We start from the raw sequence: 23,532 nt of genomic DNA on the forward strand, positions 1-23,532 counted from the left end.
CTTGAATACTATATATATAAGTTTTGAAGTTTTGTGTAATTATAATGATTATATATTTTATAATAATTTTGTAAATTTGGCATATCTTAGCTGTTATGATAGAGAAATACAGTTTTTTTTGTCAAATTTATTATCTACAACCATAAAATAACAGTTACTTTCTAAACATAAACAAATTTAATATCCATGCAATATATTTTGCACAAACTTCAATAAATATAGATATTACTTTATTGGTCTAATTAAATAATCCATTTAAAATTATATTGGAAGATTAATAGTAGATCATATGTAATAGAAAAATTGTAGTAGACAAATTGTCGAAGTGGCATTCAATAAAGGTACAAAATAGTAAAAAAAAACTATATTTTTTACTATTATCATAAAGGTTACCAATAACTAGTTGTTTTTTTTACTATTTTAATATTTTAGTCAATTATTTATTGAAACACTTTCTTCACATTAAAACATTTATTTGAATATTTCGATACCCAACTGAAAAAGTATGGGACCCTCTTCAGTACTGGAAAAAATAAATTGATTTTTATTTTTCTATAGAATATACAAAACCATCAGCCCATAGAATAAAAATAATTTTTAACTGACATAACATCTGCATATCAGATAAAAAGAAGTATCTCAAGAACATGCTTTTCTCCACTCTAAAAGACAGAATTGGCAGAGACAAACTTTTGAATATAATTTACCAGGTGGACTATTTAGACTCTGAGGGGAAATGTGGGACAGACATTCCAGTATCTCTGCAGAAGAATATATGTCCATAAATATAGCATAAAAAACAAAAAAGACAACACTGCTGCTAATGCTTTAGCTACTCATGCTATCAGAAATGGTTATACGTTTGACTCCAATGTGGTGAAAATTCTTGATACAGAAAGTAACCCACATAAAAGGTTGATTTTCGAAATGATATATATTGAAAAATTCGATAAATGCACAGAACAATCTAGCTGAATTGAGTAATGTATACCAAAATGTTTTGAAATCATTTTAATATATAAAGATATACTATAGTGGATATATAATAATAGTTTTAATTGTTCACTAAATAGTTTTAATTTGTTTGTAAAAATAATTGACATATTATAGTTTATATTGTTAGACTAATTAAACTTATTACTCATAGTTCTTCTAATAAACATTAACTGTTTGTAGATTTGATAAATTATATTTATAAATTTTGTTAGTGATTATTATTTGAAATGTTTGTTTTGGTTGAGGAAACTGTTACTGTTGCTGGTGTGCGAACTGGCCAAAGTATCGGGGCTAAACTAATTTAGTAAGACTAATTAAGGTTTACTAATTATTAGCCTAAAATGATAAATGCCTGATAGTGGTTTAATTGGATCAACATATTCTTTCCAGTACTGAAAAGGATCCCATACATTTTCATTTGGGTGATTTGATGGGTGGGTTTTAAAATGAAGAATGTTTTTCAATAAACAATGGACCTAAATAATGACAAATCAATAATAGTGTATATAATCACCTTGACCAATTTTTTTCAAACACAAAAAAAAACATTTATGATTCTCCTCGAAGAAAAAACTAGCATCTGACTTGGTGTTTGGAAATCAGATGGCCAATAGTGAATTTTATCAAATTAAAATAGGCAAATTAAGGTAGTGAGAATGATTCTTTCATTAATTTCTTGATTAATTAATAAATAATTCCATTATAACTACTTGAAGTTGTTGAAGAATACAAGAAGTGTAATTTTAAAGTGATCACTAATTTAACAACACTTTAGTTAAAATATTTGTTTTGTTTTTTATTGGGTTAATTTAAATTTACCCAAAAAACCAAATGCTCCATTTGTAGAAGTGCAGGTGATTTTTTTTTCCAAGCAGATATTAAAAACATTGTTTCATTCCAGGGCTAGTAAATCACCATTTGCTGACATTTTAACTGATTATGTAAAGGCAGAGAGACAAGGAGTGGAGCATGGAGAGTGTTTTCCATATTACAAAAAGTGTCCCAAATCACTGTTTTTGGCCTCAAACAACAACCCATATGTGTAAGTAATTGTTCTGTTTTTTAAATTTAATTTTCTAACATTAACTAACCACATTTTATTCAAATAATCATTTAATTTATATGAAAGAATTTTATGTTATCTGTTAATACCTACCTATGCGATTTAAAGAAACGATAAATGAGTCGCAATAACAAAAATTAATAAATACCTTCTCCACTTAAATTTCATTTTCCCAATAGATAAGGGATACAGGAAAATGTATTACCTTTCATAACCTCCATACAGGGTTCAGAAGGCTAATAACCCTCCCTCCTGTATTTCTTTGACCACAAAGTCAGACAGTGAACACCCTCTGATTGAGGTGTTCCTGCATAGTGGATTTGAGGGCTCACACACCCTCACTTTTATTTCTACCCTCTACTAAGTCTGTGGCTAATACCTTCTGTTTATGGTAAGCATCCTATGATAACCTAAGTTTAATACGCTTAGCTCGCTGATATTTTGCTTGGTTGTCCCTTTGATACATCCAATCTTCCCAACTTTACCTCTTCTCAACTTCTCCAGCTATCTCCCTAAATATATTGTTCAAGGCCTTCCAATACCTATTATGTCATCAAAAGTCGATGAATGGTGACTAACTTCTACTACCTCGACTGTGTGTCTAGGAATATTGTAATATATCTATGTTTTTAGCCTGTATTTGGGTTTGTGCTATCACTAGGTGCTTGGCACCTCGGAGGATTGTCAGGAATGGAAGAGGATGCAAGATTAGAAACTAGGGGGTTTGAGTGGTTAGAGAGTTTATAATGGAAGGAGTGATATCTGGTTCGGGCTAGATCGGTTACAAAGGGAACATTAAGGTCTTTATGTATGATTTTATTTGTGACAAAGTAAGGAGCATTGAGGATTTTACGAAGGATTTTGGATTGTAAGGATTGAATACGAGAGGAATTCGAAGGTTTAGTGGAGCCCCAAAGCTCTATATGTCCAGATTGGCCTTATTACAGTCATGTAGATCAGTCTTTTGTAATGTGTTGGAAGTTTAGACCGTTTGTCTAGTAAGTGCTGTAATAGTCGAAATCGACGTGCAGTTTTATGTCTTTTCAGTCTTGTGTGAGGATTCCAGGTTAATCGTTAGTCCAAATGTAGTCCAAGGTAGCGGATCTGTTTGACAGTGGTAAGAGTAACATCATTAAATGAAACTGTAGGGCAGTCAGTAGGTTTACGACAAAGGGTAAAGGTGATTTGATGGGATTTGTTGGAATTTATCTTCCAATCTTCAAATCCCATATCTTCAACTACCTTCTGTCCACCCAATTCCGTAAGAATAACAATTGAAAGTTTCAAAAAAGCTCTATATATTTTCTGTATTTTATTTCTTAGATTTTCGTTTATAATTGTAAATATGTACACTAGCAGAAATTATCTCTTTTCATTTATTATTTTTTAGTTTAATTGTACTTGATTTTTTATCATTATTTTTCTTTTTATTTACTATCATAAGTCATCTTATGTTTTATGATATAACAAGTGGTTTTATTTTATTTGTTTTATCATTATTTTATATATTGTGTTAATTATTGCTGTTTATTTATATCTTTTTGAATTCATTGTATTATTTTATTTTATGACATTTTGTAATTTCATCTCTATTTTGAAATTTACTCTAAGGCTCTAAAGCCTAATTTTTACGCCTGTAAATTATTCTAAAGGGATCAATCCCAGAATAAATAATGATTATTACTATTATTATAACATAACCATAAATATGAGTATTAAGTATAAAAGTTACTATAAATTTTATTTGTGTATGATACAGAATGAAGGAATCAGAGCATAATGTAGATGAAGAAATACCAGAGGAAGACCTAGAAGAAACCGCCAAATTATCTTTTTCAAAACATGTCCTTGAAAATAAAAATGCCATGTAAGAACCCTGATATATTAAGCTAGAAAGCAACATGCCATGTTCTCCTTAATAGATTACAAAATTTATGTAGTGTATTTAAGACATCCTAGTGTATTATCTTCAAGAACTATTAAATACTGTGTATAAACTGTCTTTTAATGATAGCTTTAAAACAGATTGTTCTTGTGTGTACAATCTCTATTATTTAATTGAGTTGATTAGTCATTCTTTTTAAAATTACAGTTAGTTCGTTTTGTAGTATAGTTGAGTATAAATTGCTGAAGTTTATACCATTTTCGTAATTTATTTGGGTATTTTTAATTATTTATCATTGATTTTGTCCATTTTTCATTTATTTTAAGTTAATTATTTTTTAAACTTTAGTAAGATATTACAGATCAAAAAACTTAATGTTTTATACTAGTAAGCCAAAGTAAAAATGTCTTTAAAAAGCAGTTGAAGTAATTATTTGTATGTTATTCATAACTGCCATTGAAAGAAAAAACAAAACAACAAAACACAATTTTTTTTTATTTTAATATCTTTATTGAAATTTACAACTGTATATTATATAATACATTCTGTAAATTTGATCTTAGTTAAAATGGAGTGTTACAGGCGTGTAGAGCAACTACCCATTGGTAGCACTCTAATGACATTTTACATTAGCAGGTTTCGTGGCCATCTACTTTTAAAACACAATTTAAAGTTAAATTTCACTAATTAAAGTGTGTGTATGTTGAGTGTTTGAAGAAATCCTTAAAATAAGATTTGTTGGTTGATTTTCCCTGTTTCTGATAAAAGTTTATGTATGCTTCAAATATTAATTGAAATATGAATGTTTATTATGTACATATTTCAATGTCTGTACATACATACATACATTAATCTATTTATCAAGATAAATACAAAAAAATATTTATATCTGTTTTAAAACGGTCTAACTAAAGGTTATATAATGAAATTATTTGAAATAATTTATGAATTTCTGGATATAACAGTTTCTAGTAATGCATGGAATGGCCAAGTAATCCAGTCTTATAGCATTTAAGATGGTTTATGAAAAAATGGGTTACTTGCTGCACTCCATACATTGCGCTACACATAAAGAGGCACATATATTTTTTTTGTAATATTCAATTTTGTGCGATTACTTTTAATATTAATGCGATTAAATTTTTTGTATATTTTTTATCGTTTAATAAAAAATATTATTAGGTTTGCTATGTATTACTGTAAATATGAAAAGCATAAAATAAAATAGGTAATGAAAAAATCGTTATGTATGCATTTTATTTTTTTTATTTATTTATTTATTTATTTATATTGAAAATGGCAACTGTGCATCAAGAAACATTTATGGTTTTATTATGTATGTTAGTGTTAATTATAGTTATTAAAATGGTCTATTTAATTTTAAATATATAGCTCCTTATGATTATAATGAAATATATTATTTCAGTGTAATTCTTGTGATTTTAGTAAAAACAAAATATACTGATATCATGATCATTACACAGTTATTCCTTTAATTATATGTATGTATAATGGTGCAATGTATTTTCTAAAAGAAGTATGTACACTTCTGATTTATATAATAATGATAATAATGCCATTTATGTTTAAGCTCAACCTAGTCTAAATCGGCATTTTCCACTTATCAGCATGCTGACATTTTTGTGCCGAAATAATGGAGTTTTATGCATTGTGAGTAACAGATCTTAAAAAAAAAAAAAAAAAAAAAAAAAAAAAAAAACTAACAGAAAATATTCATGTCCATATTTCCACCTTTAATGAAATTGCAGAAACAAATGTGGAGGGATTTATTTAACTATTTCATAGAAATTATCTTACATTATAAAATAATATAGGGTATTCAATAGTCAATATTGTAAGATTATTTTTATATTTTTCAGATTCTAATCAAAACTGTAAATGAGAATATTGTTTTTATTGTAATATTTCTACATTTGAAGATCCCTAGTCTGTACATTATTATTATGTTTATGTTACCGATTTTGATAAAAACTGGTGGTTTCATAGTGTGATAAACATTTAAGAAAAGGGTCTATTATGAATAAATTATCTAAAAATTTTAAAATTTTGTTTATAATCCCTGCCTTGAATTATTTTACATTGAAAGCTTTTTTTATATATATTCTTTCTTATAGAAGTTGTTATTTTCTTACTTAAAAGATTGTTTTAACCAGATTTACCTATTTATATATTTATATGATATAAATAATGTTCAGGCTGTTGAATTAGTTTAATCTTTAGTTGACTGGAAATATTGGTAGCTACAGTTCATTGCAGTACCCTTGGTATCGTTTAGATCAGTGGTTTCCAACCTGGGATGCACAAGACTACTGCAAGAGGGGTATAACTGTCACTAGAATATCATTTTAGAATTCAAAGAAACAAATACGAAAGAAATTAAATATCAAATTCAAAAAATATGTATTAGTAAAACAGTTATGCCTAATCTACAACTCCTTTTTGAGTGTCTTGGAAATGAATGGTTTAAATCTATCAATACTTTCCCTAGAATGACATCAGCATCAAATCTCACTATCCTGTAAAGAATTCGCAAGATGAGAAAACATGAAACAAGCTCAATATTTCTAATAGTGAGTATCATAAATCAAATAAACTTGCTTTATGACACTAAATTATTTATAAAACCTGTGTAGTTGATAAGAATTTTTGAAAAAGTTAGTACTAACTTTAGATATTTTTTTTAATTATCTTGTAAAAACATATTAAAGCAGATTTCAACGAGAAGATAATATTACTTTTTGGCTAGGAGTAAAGATTTTCCTACTTTAGCATACAAAGATTTATATAATGTTTATTGCCATTTATAACATCTTACTTTTGTAAAACTGTTTTTCTTCACTATTTTTTTTTAAAGAAAAAGTATAGGTCTATTTAAGTGATTGAAATGGATCTGAGAACATATCTTCAATGATCCTATGGTTTGAAAAAAGTTGTACTGTTTATGAAATATAGTATTAAATATAGTATAAATTAGTAAGTAAATATGTCTAAGATAGTTCATAGCCGGAAGTATGACACTGAGTTTAATGTATAAGCACATTAATATAAAAAACAAAAAATAACATCTTTATTAACATTTTGTTATACATTCATTCCGAACATTATTTTTTTTACATAAATGTTCATACCTCTCTTCTTTAATATAACACTTCTAATTATGATAATATTTAACTTTCATAATTGAATGAGCTGAAGATTTCCAAAATATTTTACTTATTCAACTCACTATTATGTTCCTTTTTTAAAATTTGAATGAAAAAACCTGCTATAGGAGCTTCTACTAATAAATAAACAATAAATGATATGCTGTAAGACATAAAAATATCCCCTAATGCCATCCACACCTGAAACAAAAGATACATTATTTATTTAAACATATTTAAATTATCTAGAGTATATATTTTTAGATGGGACAGATATTTTATTTTAAGATAGTTCATTTTTGTATATTTTATTTCCACAGATAGTAGTTTGAGATATGTAATCTTGATTCTCTTGGAGATATTAAATCTCAAAGATACATTGGTTTTAATCAAGGCAATGCAAATGATTTACTGGGCTACTTTGAGATGCTTATTTTTCCTGATTGGCGCAATGCACTGCGGCCTTTGAGGCCTCTTTTATTCCGTCATTGTGGGCTGTTAAAACTAATTGATTAGTTCGTAGTGATTTGGGTCCACTATGCGATCCATGCCTTAGCGCTAACCTCAGGCCTACAAATTTAATACACAAGCAAACAATGTGAATGCTCCCCATAGTGGCAGCATTTATTCATAGATAATCCTGTGAACTTGAGAATGGATATTTGTTTATTGAGTTTACACTGACCAGTGTAGCTCTCAAGCATGACACTATCCCATTGAAATAACATCTTACTTCAATTGTTGCAGGGTTCATTCAGCTGTCTTTATTTTACTTTATGCATAGCTATGGTTTATACTGCACACAAGTTTGGAAGTTATAGAAGTATTCTTAAAACCATTTCTGGCCAACATATCTGGTGGTTTATCAATAATTATCTTATTCATTTTCAGAAATGTCAGTGTCCCAGCACCTATTCAGTCAAGTTTTATTGTTTTGTGTGAGTTTGTTAAATACTCCATTCCAATCTTCAATAGCTCTTGATAGTATTATAGGGGAGTTCAGTGCATATATTTATATATCTTGACTAGTCAGCCCTTCTTATAGAATACTGGCACACCAACTAATGGCAAGTATTTCAGATTGAAATACTGAGGTATATATGTCTAACAGCTCCTGAGCCTTGGGATAGAGCCATGTATAGCAGTTAATACCATTGTTTGATCCACACTGCTTTGTCATGTTTATTTTTACTCTGTATTTAGTGCCTTTATACTTCTGAATTGGGATGTCAGAGCACATGGATAGCTCTGTCCTCCTCAGTCCTTCAATTTATTTTCCAGTGTCATGACTTTAGATTTAGTGTCTTATTTTATGGGCCAATACATAGTATTTAAGACTTGTGCTTTGATCTCCATGTGTAGCAGTGTGGATGGATGATCGAAGAGTGAGGAGATCAAGTATATAGGTAGGTTTTTTGATTTTAAGAACTTGGAATAGTAAAATACCAAGGAGGTATTGCCTTTGGGAGGTAGGATAGATCCACTTCAACTCGGTATACCAGCGGGAAACTTGAGAGCGCCTTGGAAACCCAAAGACAAATATTACAAAGCAATTCATGAGTCTCAACTCTAGCCCTGCAGCTAGCCCTATATAGACCAAAGAACCATAGTTGAAGTTGGGGAAGACGAGAGAGGATACTAGGAGCTGACAGGTGTTCTGAGCAATAGAATTTCAGAATCTTAGGAATTGTTTGAGTACAGTTATGGATTTGCGTGCGATTTGGGTAATGTGATTATTCCAGGAGAGATGTTGGTTGAAGGTGACTCCAAGGTTTTTTATTGTAGGATAGAAGTGAATTGGTTGATTTTTAAGGAAGAGTAGAGGACAGTAAGGGAGGGAATGAAGGAGACACTTGGAACCAGTAAGTATGACCTTGGTTTTTCCAGCATTCAGGTTCAAATCATTGTTAGACACCCATGCATTAATGCTATCAATATCTTTTTGTGTCTTTTGGATGGCCTCAAGCATCTCGGAGGGATGAAAGGATAGATAGATTTGGAGATCATCTGCATGTAAGTGGTATTGTGTATGGTGAATGGAATCAGGAAGATAATTGATATAAATGGAGAAAAGGATTGGTGAAAGTGAAGACCCCTGAGGAACACCTCGTGTCAGAAGAAGAGGAGAAGAAAGAGGTTTATTCAGAATGATGACTGTTTGGGAATTAGGGGGCAGTAAGGAGAGGAACCACTTTAGGACACTATTTGACATGGAAAGGTTTTGAAGTTTATTGAGGAGGATCTTATGGTTAACTTTGCCAAATGCTTTCGAAAAATCAAAAAGCACTAAAATTGATATATGATGATTGTCTATAGTGGATTGGAGGCCTTGGAATATTTTCAATAAAGCAGATTGTGTGGAATGTTGAAAGCGAAAACCGGATTGGAAAGGATTAAGGAGAGCTTTTTGCTCAGGAAAATTATTAAGTAGGGAGTGGACTAATATTTCTAGTGGCTTGGCCAAATTGGATAAAATGAATATTGGCCGAAAGTCGGAAACTGAAGAAGGAAAAGGTACTTTGTTCAATGGTCAGACCAGGACTTTCTTCCAGTCTTTGGAAAAAACAGAATTTTTAAGGGAGAAGTTATAAATATCCAAAAAGGCAGAAAGAATGTTGTTGGTTACTTATTTTCTCCACATAAATATGCTATTATAATATATAGTCTAGTATAAAGTGCTTATCTCCTTATTCAGGCTTGTCTAAATTCAATTTAGATTAGGCAATTTAATAAGAACTTTTTCCTTCTATATGAATATATAGACATCTACTTTGAGAGGGTTGAAGTTCAGACAATTGACTTTACACCAATTCATCAGGATTATGTTGAGGCTGGGAGTAAATATGAAAGTATATTAGGATAAGTTCCTTCAAACAGGATAATGCTAACATCCTTGTGTATAAAAGCCTTTAACATTGAGGTTTGAGAATGAAAGAGTCAACCACCAGACACCACAATAGAAGAAACAGTATACCACTATATTGGCAACCACCTCTGGGTATAATCCACAGTTTAGAGTGTCCTAGTTCTAGTTTGAGGTCTCTTTGTTCCAACATAGAAATGAGCTGTCTGGAAACTATTGGGTCTAAGTTTCTGCTTCATTGCACATTAATAATAACATAAAGAGTTTTATCAAATGTACCTTCTTTGTCAGCAAAGATGTCTATTATAATTTCACTATGGTGTAGTGATTTTTCAATCCTTGAGACCAAGATATGCATTATAACGTCACAGGACTTGTCTGGCAGGTGCACAAATTGATTTGAATGGATAGACCAAACTCTCAAGTTCCTGGACTTTTGTAATGAGAATAGTATTAGGAAAGCCAGTACTTTAGACTGCACTACTTGGGCACATTAGTGAATCATGTTTTAATTCATAAAATTACTTTAATTTCTCATCGGTACAAATTGAGGTAGTAATAATGAAACAATAATAATTTATGAAGACACTGAGCTATAGATTAATATAAAAATATTCCATAATGACATACATAATGATCTTGTATTAATGTTCTCAATTTCATAACAAACCTGATTCATTTAACCTAATCGATGATCAAGTGAAATTTCCTGTCTTCTAATTCCTTAAATTTTAACTTTCAGTCTTTCTTTTTAAAATTTATTTCACACATATTTTCACTAATTCAGGAATTAGGAATACTTAATTGATCGTTTTTTCCATATATTTTACATATTCTCTTCAATGTTTTTAACTAAAACAATCCATCTATCAAGGCTGTATTATATTTCATTAAATTGTATTTATGCCCCACAGTAAAACTATACAACCAAGCTCTATTTTGTAAAATTTTAAACTATTTTTGAAAAAATTAAAGAGTTGATTTTCAACTCTCATCTGAAAGACAATAATTTTAGCTATATGTACCCCTTTCCCCCCATAATTTAGAAGAGCTAATGTGGATTAGATGATGATAAGAAATTTTCCAATTGCATCGATTCATCCCTTTTTTTTTAATGTCCTTCATGGTAAACATTTACCTGATCAATTGGGGCAGCTGTGTAAATGGCCTTTAGTTCTCATTATATTCAAAGCATTTTCTGGAGGAATAAAAGTGGAAAATATGGAACAGATTGATAAAAAAATGATACAATTAAAAAGATTTTTACATTGCTTTTTTTTTAAATTAAAAGTTTGCATTATATTTTATATTAGTGTTTCTACTTCGATGTATTTTACTTAGTAACCATTTCACATGCCATGCTACTGACCCATCAACCTTTCCTGAAATTCCAAATAACACCTTCAATCCTGAAAACTTCTTTTTTTCCCACATATCTTAGGAAGAACTACTATCCACTATTCTTAGATTCTATACCAACGATCATGGGCCGGACAACATTCCTGTTAAATTGATTAAATCCTGTCTCCCAGTTCTTATTCCCGTCCTCCATCATATATACATTTCCTTCTCATTGGAAAATTGCTTTAGTTCGACCATTTAATAAAATCCCAAATCCTTCTTCACCTAATGACTTCCGCCCTATTTCTCTCCTCTCCAACCTATCAAAACCAACTCTAAAACTTCCTAGAAGAACGTTCCCTCATCAATCCCCTCCAATCCGACTTTTGACCTAGCTATTCAACACAATCCGCTGTCCTTAACTAACTAAATAACCCACGAAATCCAAACTGCCATGGAACACCAAAACCTAACTGTCCTTATCCTCCTGGATTTCTCCCAAGCATTTGATACGGTTGACCACAACATCCTTCTTGCCTAACTACGAAATCTTCAGGTGGATCCACATGTTGGCCGCTCGCCACGAATCGGAGGCTTGTACAAATGCTCGGTAAACAAAGAGCGGGCCATCAACATGTCAGTGTTATTCAGAGAGGCAAGCATGGCGGACGTACTAGTGGTTTCAGCCATTGCACTGGGATTGTACTATTTTTATTACAAAAAAAAGAAAATGAAAGGAAATTAAATATAAATAAATAAGATTAAATATAAAACTTATTATAAAAAGTACCAACAAACACCTTTAACCTCCTAACAGTTGCAACTAGACAAAGAACAATGGTGGAGATGCTATCGATGGATCGGCAACGAGCCTGGGCCAACCAAGCCAAGCCACCCATTCACATGCTCGCGTATGTCTGAGTTCGTCATGGCTTGGCCAACATGTAGAGGCCCCTTTCCTCTATACAACAGTGCTCTGCGTTGGTTTCAATTCTTCCTATCCGATCGTTCCCAGTACGTAGTGGTTCCTGACAAACCTCTATCAATGACTCCCTCACGTGTGGCGTCCCTCAGGGTTCATCGCTATCCCCTACCCTTTTCGCTATCTACATCAATGACCTTCCCATCCTTATCCAACATTCTCAATACCATTTGTACGGAGATGATTTCCAAATTTACTTTTCCTTCCCACCTTCTGACCCATTAGTTGCTACGAAGAAGATCCAGGAAGACTTGAACAGAATTAGCCAGTGGGCACTAGAAAACAAGCTTAAGTTGAATCCAGAGAAGACTAAGGCAATCGTAATAGGATCCAATCACTCCTGAAAACTATTCCCCTTATTCCTAACAACAATCCAATACAATTCCATCCATACGTTAAAAACCTTGGTGTGACTATAGACCAAACTCCCTCCTAGAAAAAACACGTCTCCGATATTTCCCGTTGTACCTTTTCCACCCTGAAGCGTTTAAATTATCTTTGTCACCTACTTCCTTTTTAAACCCGCAGGCTCCTGGTTACTTCCTTAATATTCCCCTACTTTGACTATTGCTGTGTGGTTTACGGGGGTGTTTCTGGGGATCTTGAAGCAAAATCAAAACGGTTAATTGCTTTGTACGATTCATCTTCGGGGTCCCCAGGGATGCCTCTGTCACCCGATTTTATGAAGAGTTGAAGTAGCTTTACCCCTCCTTCCGTCGTAAATATTTCCTTGCTTCCTTTCTCTATCAAGTTATCCAATCTTGCCGTCCATCATACATCTCAGTTATCCTTCAATTTAAGTCCTCAGTGCATTCCAACTCATGGCCTTGAGACTGATATGTAACTGCCCATCGAACCGCAGCCTTTGGTAGATCTTTCCTCATCCGTTCCTCTTCCCTATGGAATTCTATTCCCTCCTTTATTCATAGTTCTAATACTCTTCCAATTTTCAAATCCCGTATCTTCGTCTACCTTCTGTCCACCTAATTCCGGGAGAATAACAATTGAAAGTTTCAAAAAAGCTTTATATATTTTCTGTATTTTATGTCTTAGATCTTCGTTCATAATTGTAAATATGTACACTAGCAGAAATTATATATTTTCATTTATTACTTTTTAGTTTAATTGTATTTGATTTTTTATCATTTTTTTATTTACTATCAGATATCATCTTATGTTTTATGATATGACAAGTGGTTTTATTTTATTTGTTTTATCATTATTTTATAAATTTTGTTAATCATGGTTTTTATTTGTATATTTTTAAATTCATTGTATTATTTTATTTTATGACATCTTGTAATTTCATCTCAATTTTGTAATTTACTCTAAGGCTCTAAAGCCTAATTTTGACGCCTGTAAATTATTCTAAAGGGATCAATCCCAGAATAAATCAAGATTATTATTATTGTCCGGGTTTTCTCGCTATTGCGGGTTGTATACCTGAGATGGGGGACCTAGAAGTCCAACCACCTTCATATTTTGTTTATTTATTTATTTTCTCTTTTCAAATATTTAAAACCTTTCGCACTATACGTACTGTGTCTAAGAGAACCGACTATTGAGCCTCTCTTAATACATCAACAGGCACTCCCAAAGCATTCACGCCTACCACTGTCGATTTTGGTACGAGGCCATTGGTGGATATTATGATTGGTGTTGTGGTAACACCTTACAATTTATATATTTCTTTCAATTCTATCGCCAATTCCTGGTATTTCCTCAACTTTTCTCCAAAAGTGGAGCTTATATTATTATCGTTGGGGATCCCAACATCAATAAGTTCCGCTTTCTTTTTTCTTAGGTCTATAAGGAGGATGTCTGGCTTATTATGGCGTACTGTATGGTCTGTAATAATTGATTCATCCTAATATAGCCTGAGAGAACCTTTTTGAAGGAGTTTATTTGGGTGGTACTTGTAATAAGGACTCTTATCTTCAATTAGGTTGTACTTCACAGCCAGAGCCTGATGCAAAATTTTGGCCACATTGTTGTGTCTCTGCAGATATTCAGTACCAGCCAGCACTCCACATCCACCAGTGATATGTTGGATTGATTCGAGCGTTACTGAGCATAATCGACACTTATCTCGTATTGTTGCGTCTTTTAACACATGCTTCCTATATGATCTCTTGGCAATAACCTGATCTTGAATGGCAACCACAAATCCCTCTGTCTCGGACAATAGCCTTCCTGCTTTTAGCCATTCAACTGATCTTTTTTGTCTATGTAGGCTTCGTTCAGTTGGCTATAGAATCTCCCGTGTAGAGACTTGCTTTTCCATTCCGCCAGTCTTTCATTTTCTGAAACAATGTTCGGTTCATCCGCTCTGTTCAGGTTCAGTGCAGTCAGACCATTATCCATTGTAAAGATTGCCTGATAAACACTATTTGTTTTTGAATGGAAATATTGTCTTAGGGATAATTCTTGCGTGCGGCACGGTTCTTCAATCTTTATGAATCCTCGTCCTCCTTTCCTGGATAAATAGAGTCTGGATTTGGATGATATGGGATGGTGGATCCGCTCTTGGGTGAGTGTCGTTCTTACAAGATGATCTATTTCTTGAAGACTAGTATTTGACCACTGTAATATACCAAAGATGTAGCTTAGTGCTGGTATGACCCAAGTATTGATGGCCTTGATTTTATGTTTTCCAGAAAGTTAATAATAATAATTATAATAATAATAATAATTATTATTATTATTAGTAGTAGTAGTACTTCTGTTGTAGCTCTGTGACCTTTGATTTATAATAAACTATTGTTTTAGCAATCATTTAACTGCCTGCTTTCTTTGTATACATTGCAAAATAGTCACTTAAACTCTTATTCAATTGGAGAAGATGGTTGGGGAGTGTGGTCAGTAAGAAGAACATAAATAAACAAAAAAATATTTAATCATGCTGACATTTTGACCTGAGTTTCAGGTCTTCATCAGAGAGCTTGTAGCAAAGAGCCACCATTAGCAGTGGTGTTTTATTCATAATTACATTAATAAATCGTTTAGGTTACAAATAATCAATTATAATAATAAATCAAAATAATAAAAACAATTCTTCTCCTTATTTATTATATTTCCTTAGTTATTTAAATTAATAGATTTTTCAATAATATTTACTCCTATGTATCAGTTCACTAATTTGTTTAATGTATTCAGTTTCCTGTTTAATCTATCTCTGTTCAATAATTTTTTATTTATTATATCTTCTTAGTTAATTAAATTAATACAATTTTCAATAATATTTACCTGTGTTAATAATTAACTATGTTTCAGTTCACTTCTCTTCACTTATGCTAATTAATTATTTCATTCTTTCCTTTATTCTCCTTATTTTATTTAAGCTTTTTTATAGTTTGTTTACTTCCACCTTTAAATTTTTTATGTCACTCTTACTTTGACTTTACTTTCTTTATATTTTATTATTTTAGCTGTGATATAGACCTACATAGTACTGATGTCAGCAAATACATTTTTAAGAACTATTTCGGTTTTCTTCTTAAACACAACCTGACCATCTCCTTTACAAAAATAAAACACATTGTAGAACAGTGTTAACCATAAAATAATTGACCGTATCTATTATGAGATAAGAGTGAAATATTTGAGTTGCTCAGATGTATATACATTTCCATGTAATGCAAAACATGATAATGTTTCCGATTCATAAGCTAAATGAAAATACTATTCCTACTAACAGATGAAGTTCTGTTATTGTAAGATGCATAAAATTCCCACCATTAGCCTTGATAGCAGTTATCAGATGTTGCAAAATCTAAAACAAAAATAATTGCATTGCTTCAGATACAACTAGTGCCATTTTTGAACCATATACACATTTGATCCAGTCCAACCTAGTTAAAATGTATAACATTTAAGAAATTTGATCATATCACAATTACAAATACAATTTAATTTTAATCGCTTGTATGTAAATTTAACTAAAAAAAGATAATCTTTCAATTTTTTCTTCTTTAAAAAAATATGTTTTCAATATACAGTAATCTAATTACCAAAGGCTCAATTTTTTTCAAATTAATATATCCATAAAAAAAGAAATTAACAAGTTCTATATGTGTGAATCAATAAATATTATATTAATTATCTAAATACTTACTGCAGTATAATGTGTCAAATATTGAGGGGTTCTTAAAGACATTATTAACATAAATTGAAGTGGTGTATGGACCAGTAAAACACAGAGAGTAAGTTTGTAGAGGATGACAAAAATTTTTGATGATAATATCTTTGAAGATAATAAATCTGAAAATTTTACATAAATATAAACATAAATTACCTCAAAAATCATTAATATACTTAATTTATCCAAATAAATAAATTAAACTATATTTATTTTTATATTTTCATTTATACAAATATTATGAAAAACTATTAGAAACTAACTCCACACTTTACTTTTCAAAGTAGAGGAATGATAGACTTTTTTGATAAACTTTACACCATTATTTTAAAATTAATTTGAAATTTTTTATCATAATAAAATTAACTAAAGGATGAAAATTATATAACATTATTATTTAGTCAAATATGATGTAACAATGTTATATTTTTTGTACTGCTTACATATATTGCAAAATTAAAAAAATTGTTGACATTCACTTATTTATCAATATTTAATAACAAAAACTCCTGAGTCTCCCTAAGCTGAATTTCTTATTTTATCCTGGAATCATGATTATTTAAATATTTTTTTTTATAATTTATTTATTGTTATTTACAACTGTATAAAAATATATGCAACAAGTAAATATTCTGTAGGTGACATAGTGACATGTTACAAATATGTGGAGAACCTACCCATTGATAGAACTCCAATAATATTTCTTAAGGAGAAGATCTCGAGGCCATATTTTTTTCAGATGCTGAGGAGAATTATTAGGTAATGAAGGAGAAGTTAGGTTAGAAACAAGTGGATTTGGGTGGTTGGGAAGTTTATCATGGAAGGAATGATATCTGGTTCTGGCCAAATCGGCAACATATGGGACATTGACTTCCTGATGGATGACTTAATTTGTGACAAAGTAAGGAGCATTAAGGATTTTGGACTGTAAGGATTGGATTCGGGAGGAATTTGATGGTTTAGTGGAGTCCCAAAGCTCAACTTTGTATGTCCAGAAAGACCTTATAATAGTCATTTAGATCAGTATTTTGTAATGGATTGGCACCATTCTTCAAGTGTGGTGATGTGGGATTGGAGGGTTTGGGATTCAATGTAAGGATCATTGTCTACTGTCAATATACATGTGTCACCAGCAAACGTGATAAGGATAGTGTTAGGATGGGTTGGTATGTCAGCTGTGAAAACTGTATAAAGAATAGGACCAAGGATATTACCCAAAGGTACACCAGTAGACTGACGGAATAGGGATGAATAAGCGCTGTTGTAATTTACTTGAAATAATCTGTCGGAGAGATAAGAACGAATAATGAGGAAGTATGTAGGGGGTAGGAATTTACGGATCTTGTATAGCAGTCCTGGGTGCCAGAATAGATCAAGAAATACACCCGAGAAGTACATTCCATGCTCCAATGAAGGCGAGACAACATCAACCACAGGATGGCATTACTGGATAGTGGAGTGGGATGTTCTGAATCCAAACTGGTGGTCTGGGATTATGTGGTTGGAATCAAGGATTGAGTACAGGCATTTCAAGATGACTTTCTTAAGGATTTTGACCATGATATGTAACAGAGAGATAGGAGGGTAGGAGGATGGGTATTCTGGTGGCTTTTGAGGTTTGAGAATCATTTTGATTATGGATAATTTCCATGGGTCAGGAAAATATGCGGATCTGAGTACAGCATTGTTGATGTAGGTGAGGAATAGAACAGATTTTCGAAGAAGATGTTTTAGAATATGGGATGTAATTAGGTCATAACCGGGAGTTTTGCGGGAAGGTAACTTCTGTATGATTTTGGATATCTCTGAGGGATGAAATGCTTTAAGAGGAAGGGTCATTTGAAGTGGAGTATTCAATTCTTCTTCAATGTATTTGATATGGGTTGGATTAAGGATCTCAGGGTGTGGCTCAAATGTTTTAGAAAGGTGCTGACAGAATACCTTAGTTTTTTCATTGTCCGATTTCGTCCATGTTAATGATTCAGTAAGAAGAGGGTCATTTAAACTTTTGAAGTTGCGAAGCTTCTTAGTGGTCGTCCATAAAGATTTTTCAGTAGTCGTGAGGTTTTGAGTTAAGTTAGTAAAATTTTGTATTTTGAATATGAATTGTATTTCAAGTTCTGTTTTGAGTTTGTTTGTCAATGTAGTATTTGTTTTATCTGTTGGGTATCTAGTCCTGTGCCACTTCGCTCTTGCTCTGTGTTTTTCCTTTAATAAGATGCGAATGTGCTGTGGCAAGTTAGTAAGTATGGTATTATTAATTTTAGTGGTTGTTGTGTTGTCATATATGTTAATTCTTATAGATTCTGTAAAGTTTTTTATTGCTTTGTCAATGTCATGTATAGTTTTAAGTGGAGTTTTTAAGTCCAGTTTGTTTTCCAAATCATTACGAAATTTGTCCCAGTCAACTCGTTCTTTAATCGAATTATTTAAATCTAAAATGATATTTAAAACCACTGTATTCATATATTACATTTACGTCTTTTTACAGTGGATTGACGATTACTAAATATAAGAATTCAAACAAGAAATAAATTTCTTCTTTAGGCGATGTCGTACATATTGAAAAAGCTGTGATTGAAAATCACTTTACAAATTAATTGATTTTTTAAATTTTCTTCCATTACAGTTGTGATCTGTATCAAGATAATCAATATTATTCATAATGCTTTTTAACTTACTTTCTCCTCCTATGGAATTCGCCATTATTATCCAACACATATTTGTAGCCCAGACCACTTTAGAGAGTATCGCATAAATAGCATTTTCAATATGACTATACTTATGATCAGGAAGATAAAAAGGCCAAGCAGATAAAATGCATATAGCTGTGATAAATAAGGTTGAGAATGCAAGCACTACATGCAGCCACTGTAGAAGACAAAAAAAAAAGTAAGTGTCATAAATTCAAGACTATAAGAAATGAACTTTTTTTTTTTTATTATTACCAGCTGATATTCTCTATTCAACCATCTATTTTTTAATAGCTTATTTGGAGACTTTAATTTTTAATGGTTTATTTTGTCAGAACAAAATTAGTTTATTTTCTCATTACTATTATGAAATATAATGACTAATATCTCCTTAAAATAATTTTACACCAAGATTACATTGGGCTAAATAGATCAGCCATAATCATATAACATAACATTATAAATAAAACAGAAATATTTTTCTGCACATAAATATAAAGTATTTCTACTCCTATAAAATATAAACTAAAAATAAATAAATTAATAAAATATGAGTTTATTATTATTCACACATATATACATTCATTCATAGCAGGAGGACATAATGATTCCTGGAGAAAAAGGAGATTTATCTCGTAATTAATTGCACATTTCAGTTATTTTTTGTTTTGTTCTTTTCCCGAAACTGTATGTTTCACTCCATTTGGGCTATATTTTGATTTTTGTTGGATAAATTTAATGCTTGAACTAAATTTTTCATATTAAACACACATAGGTGTATTTATGCCTAAATTTATTCTATATATTATTTCCCTTATTTATTATTTAATTTATAATTTAGAATAGATAGTTTGATATAAAGCAATTAACATATTGCTGGTCCAGGAGCATAATGATGCAACTATAAATTTTGTGAAATTGACTTTTATTGCGTTGGCGGGCTCAAAAATGCATTTACAAAGATCTAGTTCAGCAGATCGCAATTTTTTTTTTTAGTATGCCGCGGAATTCCGGGCACGCTACTACAGAATAGCAGATAAACTCAGCGAGATGATGGAGACAATCCAAGTATAGGGTCGAATGCAATTCCTATCCATGGTATTAAAGGTTCAATTGGCAAAAGAGCTGGGGAAGAAGGAGGGATTTCCTAGAGAGCGCTCGTTTGTGGAATGTGTTAAGATCTCATGGATGCAAGCGCTGGAGAGGTGGAGTCCCGGATGGAGGTAGAGGAACCAGGATGGACCAGAGTCGTTTACCAGGGTCCCAGGATTAATCTACCAACATAGTAGAGGAGAGAATATCAAGATAAACCCAAGGAAAAGACGGGAACCATTGAGAGAAGATTGAGTCAGGAAAAAAGAAGAAGTAACGTCCGCCGAGAAGACCGCATGTGCCATGGTTGTGGTAAAGCCAGGCACATGGTAGCACAATGCCCCCGCACCCGATGTTTTGAATGTGGGACAGAAGGACATATTGGCCGACAGAGTCTGAACCGATGGAAGTGTTACGGAACGTTGAAGAACCACCATGTGAGAAGAGAGCACAGTGGTTATCCTATTATACTAGCGAACAGAGGAATAAACTGCTTGGTGGACACCGGCAGCTTTAACACGATTGTCAGCCGAGAGGCCATTGAGAAATTGAGTGGCGGAGAGAGGGAACTACAGGTCAGAGTATGTAACTGTCAGTTGATCACTCTGGGTGGACCCTGCAGCATTGAAGGGGAAGCAGAAATGGAATTAGACAAGTGGGGGGCTAAGGAGAAAAAAATAACAGTCTATGTAATAGGGAAAATGCCTTGTGACTACCAGATGATTATTGGGTGCGATCTATTGAAAAAGGTAAGAGCGAAGATAAGAAACAGTGGGGTTCAGTAAGATATTAGAATTGGAGGGAAGAGATACGGCTCCTAGAAACTCATGGGCGACAGAAAGGCGAGAGTAGGTGTGATTACTCAGGAAGAGAGTTGGAAGAACAAAATACCGACCGAGTACGACGATATTTTTTTCAAAGAAGGAAATGTATTAGGAACCACGGGAAAGACTGTGCATGAAATACCTTTGAAACAAGATAGGATAAACTACGTGAAGGAAAGGCGTTATCCTCAGGCTCTTCGACAACACAATAGGAATGAGATAGAAAGTTTACGAAGACAAGGGGTAATCGTGGACAGCACTTCACCCTATAACAGTCCATTGTGGGTGGTACGGAAAAAGAATGCACCTGGTGAGAACTAAGAAAAGTACCGAGTTGTAATAGACTATCGCAAGTTCAATGAAAATACGGTTGATGAGAAGTAACCTATTCCGAGGTTTGAGGACATTCTGAACAGGTTGGGCGGTGCTATAATCTTTAGCACATTAGACTTAAAGGCAGGGTACCATAAAATTGAAATGAACTCCAGGGACCAGCATAAGACCGCATTCACATTTGAACGAGGTCATTATGAATTTACCAGAAAGCCGTTTGGTCTCAAAAATGCCTCCCCCCTGCATTTCAGAAGATCATGGACGAATTCTTAAGAGGATTGGATGAAGTAGTTTGTCAAGTCTACATGGACGACTTGCTAGTGTTCAGTAGATCAAAAAAGGACTACGTGGACCATTTAAGGAGGAGTGTGTTCCAGTGGATAAGAGAATTTGGAGAAAGGTCGGGGCAAGATCAGATTAATGTTTTGGGACATACTATCTCCAAGGAAGGTGTGAGACCAGACATTCAAAAGGTGTCAGCCCTACAAAGAATGGCAGTACCAACAGACATAAAAGGAATACGGCGATTGCTGGGGGCGTTAAATTACTACAGACGGTTTGTTCCGAACATGGCGGAGTATCTTGTACCCCTCAACGATTTGTTAAAGAAAGGGAGCACGATATTAGTGACGCCAAACATTGCCCATAACGTCCGAAAATGCATTGAGCAGCTACAGCGGGAACCAGTTCTTGCATTCCCCGATTTCGGAAAACCGTCTACGCTTACAACTGATGCAAGTGAATATATATGCTCTCGGGGCAGTGTTGCCACAGGAGACTGAAGAAAGAGAGCGTCCTGTAGCATACGCTATTCGGCGTCTTACAGAAGCAGAAACCCGATACAGCGCCTTAGAACGAGAACTTCTTGGGATTGTGTGGGCAGTAGAACATTTCCGGCCCCATTTGTTCGAAAGGCGTTTTAGGGTTCACACTGACCATAGACCATTGCAGTGGGTAGGAAAGTTGAAGGAATCTACCGGGCGTATCATCAGATGGAAGGAGATCCTAAGTCAATATAATATGGACATCATATAATATAAGCCCGGTAAAGACAACGTGGTTGCAGACTGGCTCTTCAGAGCAATAATGTTCAACGTAATCGAAGATAATCTGGGAGAATTTAGGGATGTGAGAAAGTTCATGAGAGAGTGGACCCCGGAAGAGGAACAACAACCAGGCACACAAGAATCGGGAAACAGAGGAAAGACGACTGAAGATGAAGACTCAACTGTGAAGAGACCACCTGAGATGGAAGAGATTGATGAGATTTAATGAAAAACGGCGCCAGATTATATGGAAAACAAGAATCTCGGGGAAATTGAAAATCGAGCATAGCAAATACGGCAGCACGAGCATCGTGACCACCAGATCTCAATCTTGCATCAGAGATGACCAGGCATGCAAAGATCTAGAAGATGCATCGAAGGCCGGACATACCCATCATCTATATGTAGGCAATGCAGTGGTTTGGGAGAAGATTTGCCGTCTTTAGTGGACGATACAGATTGGAGTTTACTGGATGTTCATACGCTGTATGATGATGGGGGAGACTCTTCGTGACGTTGAGCGCCAAAGAGAGGTGTCAAACGATAGAGGACTGAACGAAACTTTGCAGGCATTGCGCCGTCGATACTTCTGGTGGGGTATGAAGCGCACTATTCAAAAAAACCATAGCTGTGACGTATGCTTGAGTGCGAAATACGATAGACTGCAGAAGCACCGCTCAGTGATCTTCAGGCGGATTCGTTGACTCGGAAAAGATACAAGTGGGTCACAGTTGTCGACGTATTTAGAAAATTTTCAATGGCGTACCCTGTGAAAGAGGGGTCGGCAGAAGCGGTGTTAAGAGCCTTACGAGCATGGTTAAAGTTTTACGGCGTACCAGATAGAATCTCATCAGACAGTGGAAGGAAGTTTGACAACGCAGGCATAAGGGAAACAATTGAAAGTCTTGAATGTAGTGTGGCACCTTAACACCTCGGAACATCCAAAGAGCCGAGGAGGGATTAAAAGGCTCCATAGCATTCTCAGTGACCACCTGCGGGTGTCTCAGTTGGAAAAGGGGCTAGAACCGGATGGAGCGATGGAACCACCAGTTTACTAACAATACTCGTAAACTAATACTATATATAATAACATAGAAAACAAGAACAATAAA

The 23,532-nt window shown here is 33.2% G+C and overlaps 1 protein-coding gene and 1 long non-coding RNA gene across 3 annotated transcripts in view; one reads left to right on the forward strand and one right to left on the reverse strand.

Moving 5' to 3' along the window:
• LOC106688869 (uncharacterized) overlaps positions 1–5,967 on the forward strand; it is a 111,690-nt gene extending 105,723 nt beyond the window's left edge. For both annotated transcript variants that reach the window (XM_067050573.1, XM_067050574.1), the window contains 2 exons: positions 1,898–2,038; positions 3,819–5,967. In XM_067050573.1, the coding sequence (XP_066906674.1) occupies positions 1,898–2,038; positions 3,819–3,930 (253 nt within the window). In that variant the 3' untranslated portion in view covers positions 3,931–5,967. The remainder of the gene's footprint in view (positions 1–1,897; positions 2,039–3,818) is intronic.
• Positions 5,968–7,158: 1,191 nt separating this feature from the next.
• Positions 7,159–19,297, reverse strand: LOC106688867 (uncharacterized). The gene is made up of 3 exons (XR_010844273.1): positions 19,114–19,297; positions 16,409–16,554; positions 7,159–7,309 (listed from the first exon to the last, which is right to left on the reverse strand). It is a non-coding gene; the product is annotated as an uncharacterized lncRNA (long non-coding RNA).
• Between the last annotated feature and the right edge of the window lie 4,235 nt (positions 19,298–23,532).

The sequence above is a fragment of the Halyomorpha halys genome, unplaced genomic scaffold (genome assembly GCF_000696795.3).
Source record: "Halyomorpha halys isolate HHAL.00 unplaced genomic scaffold, Hhal_1.1 Scaffold1222.1, whole genome shotgun sequence".
NCBI lineage: Eukaryota > Metazoa > Arthropoda > Insecta > Hemiptera > Pentatomidae > Halyomorpha > Halyomorpha halys.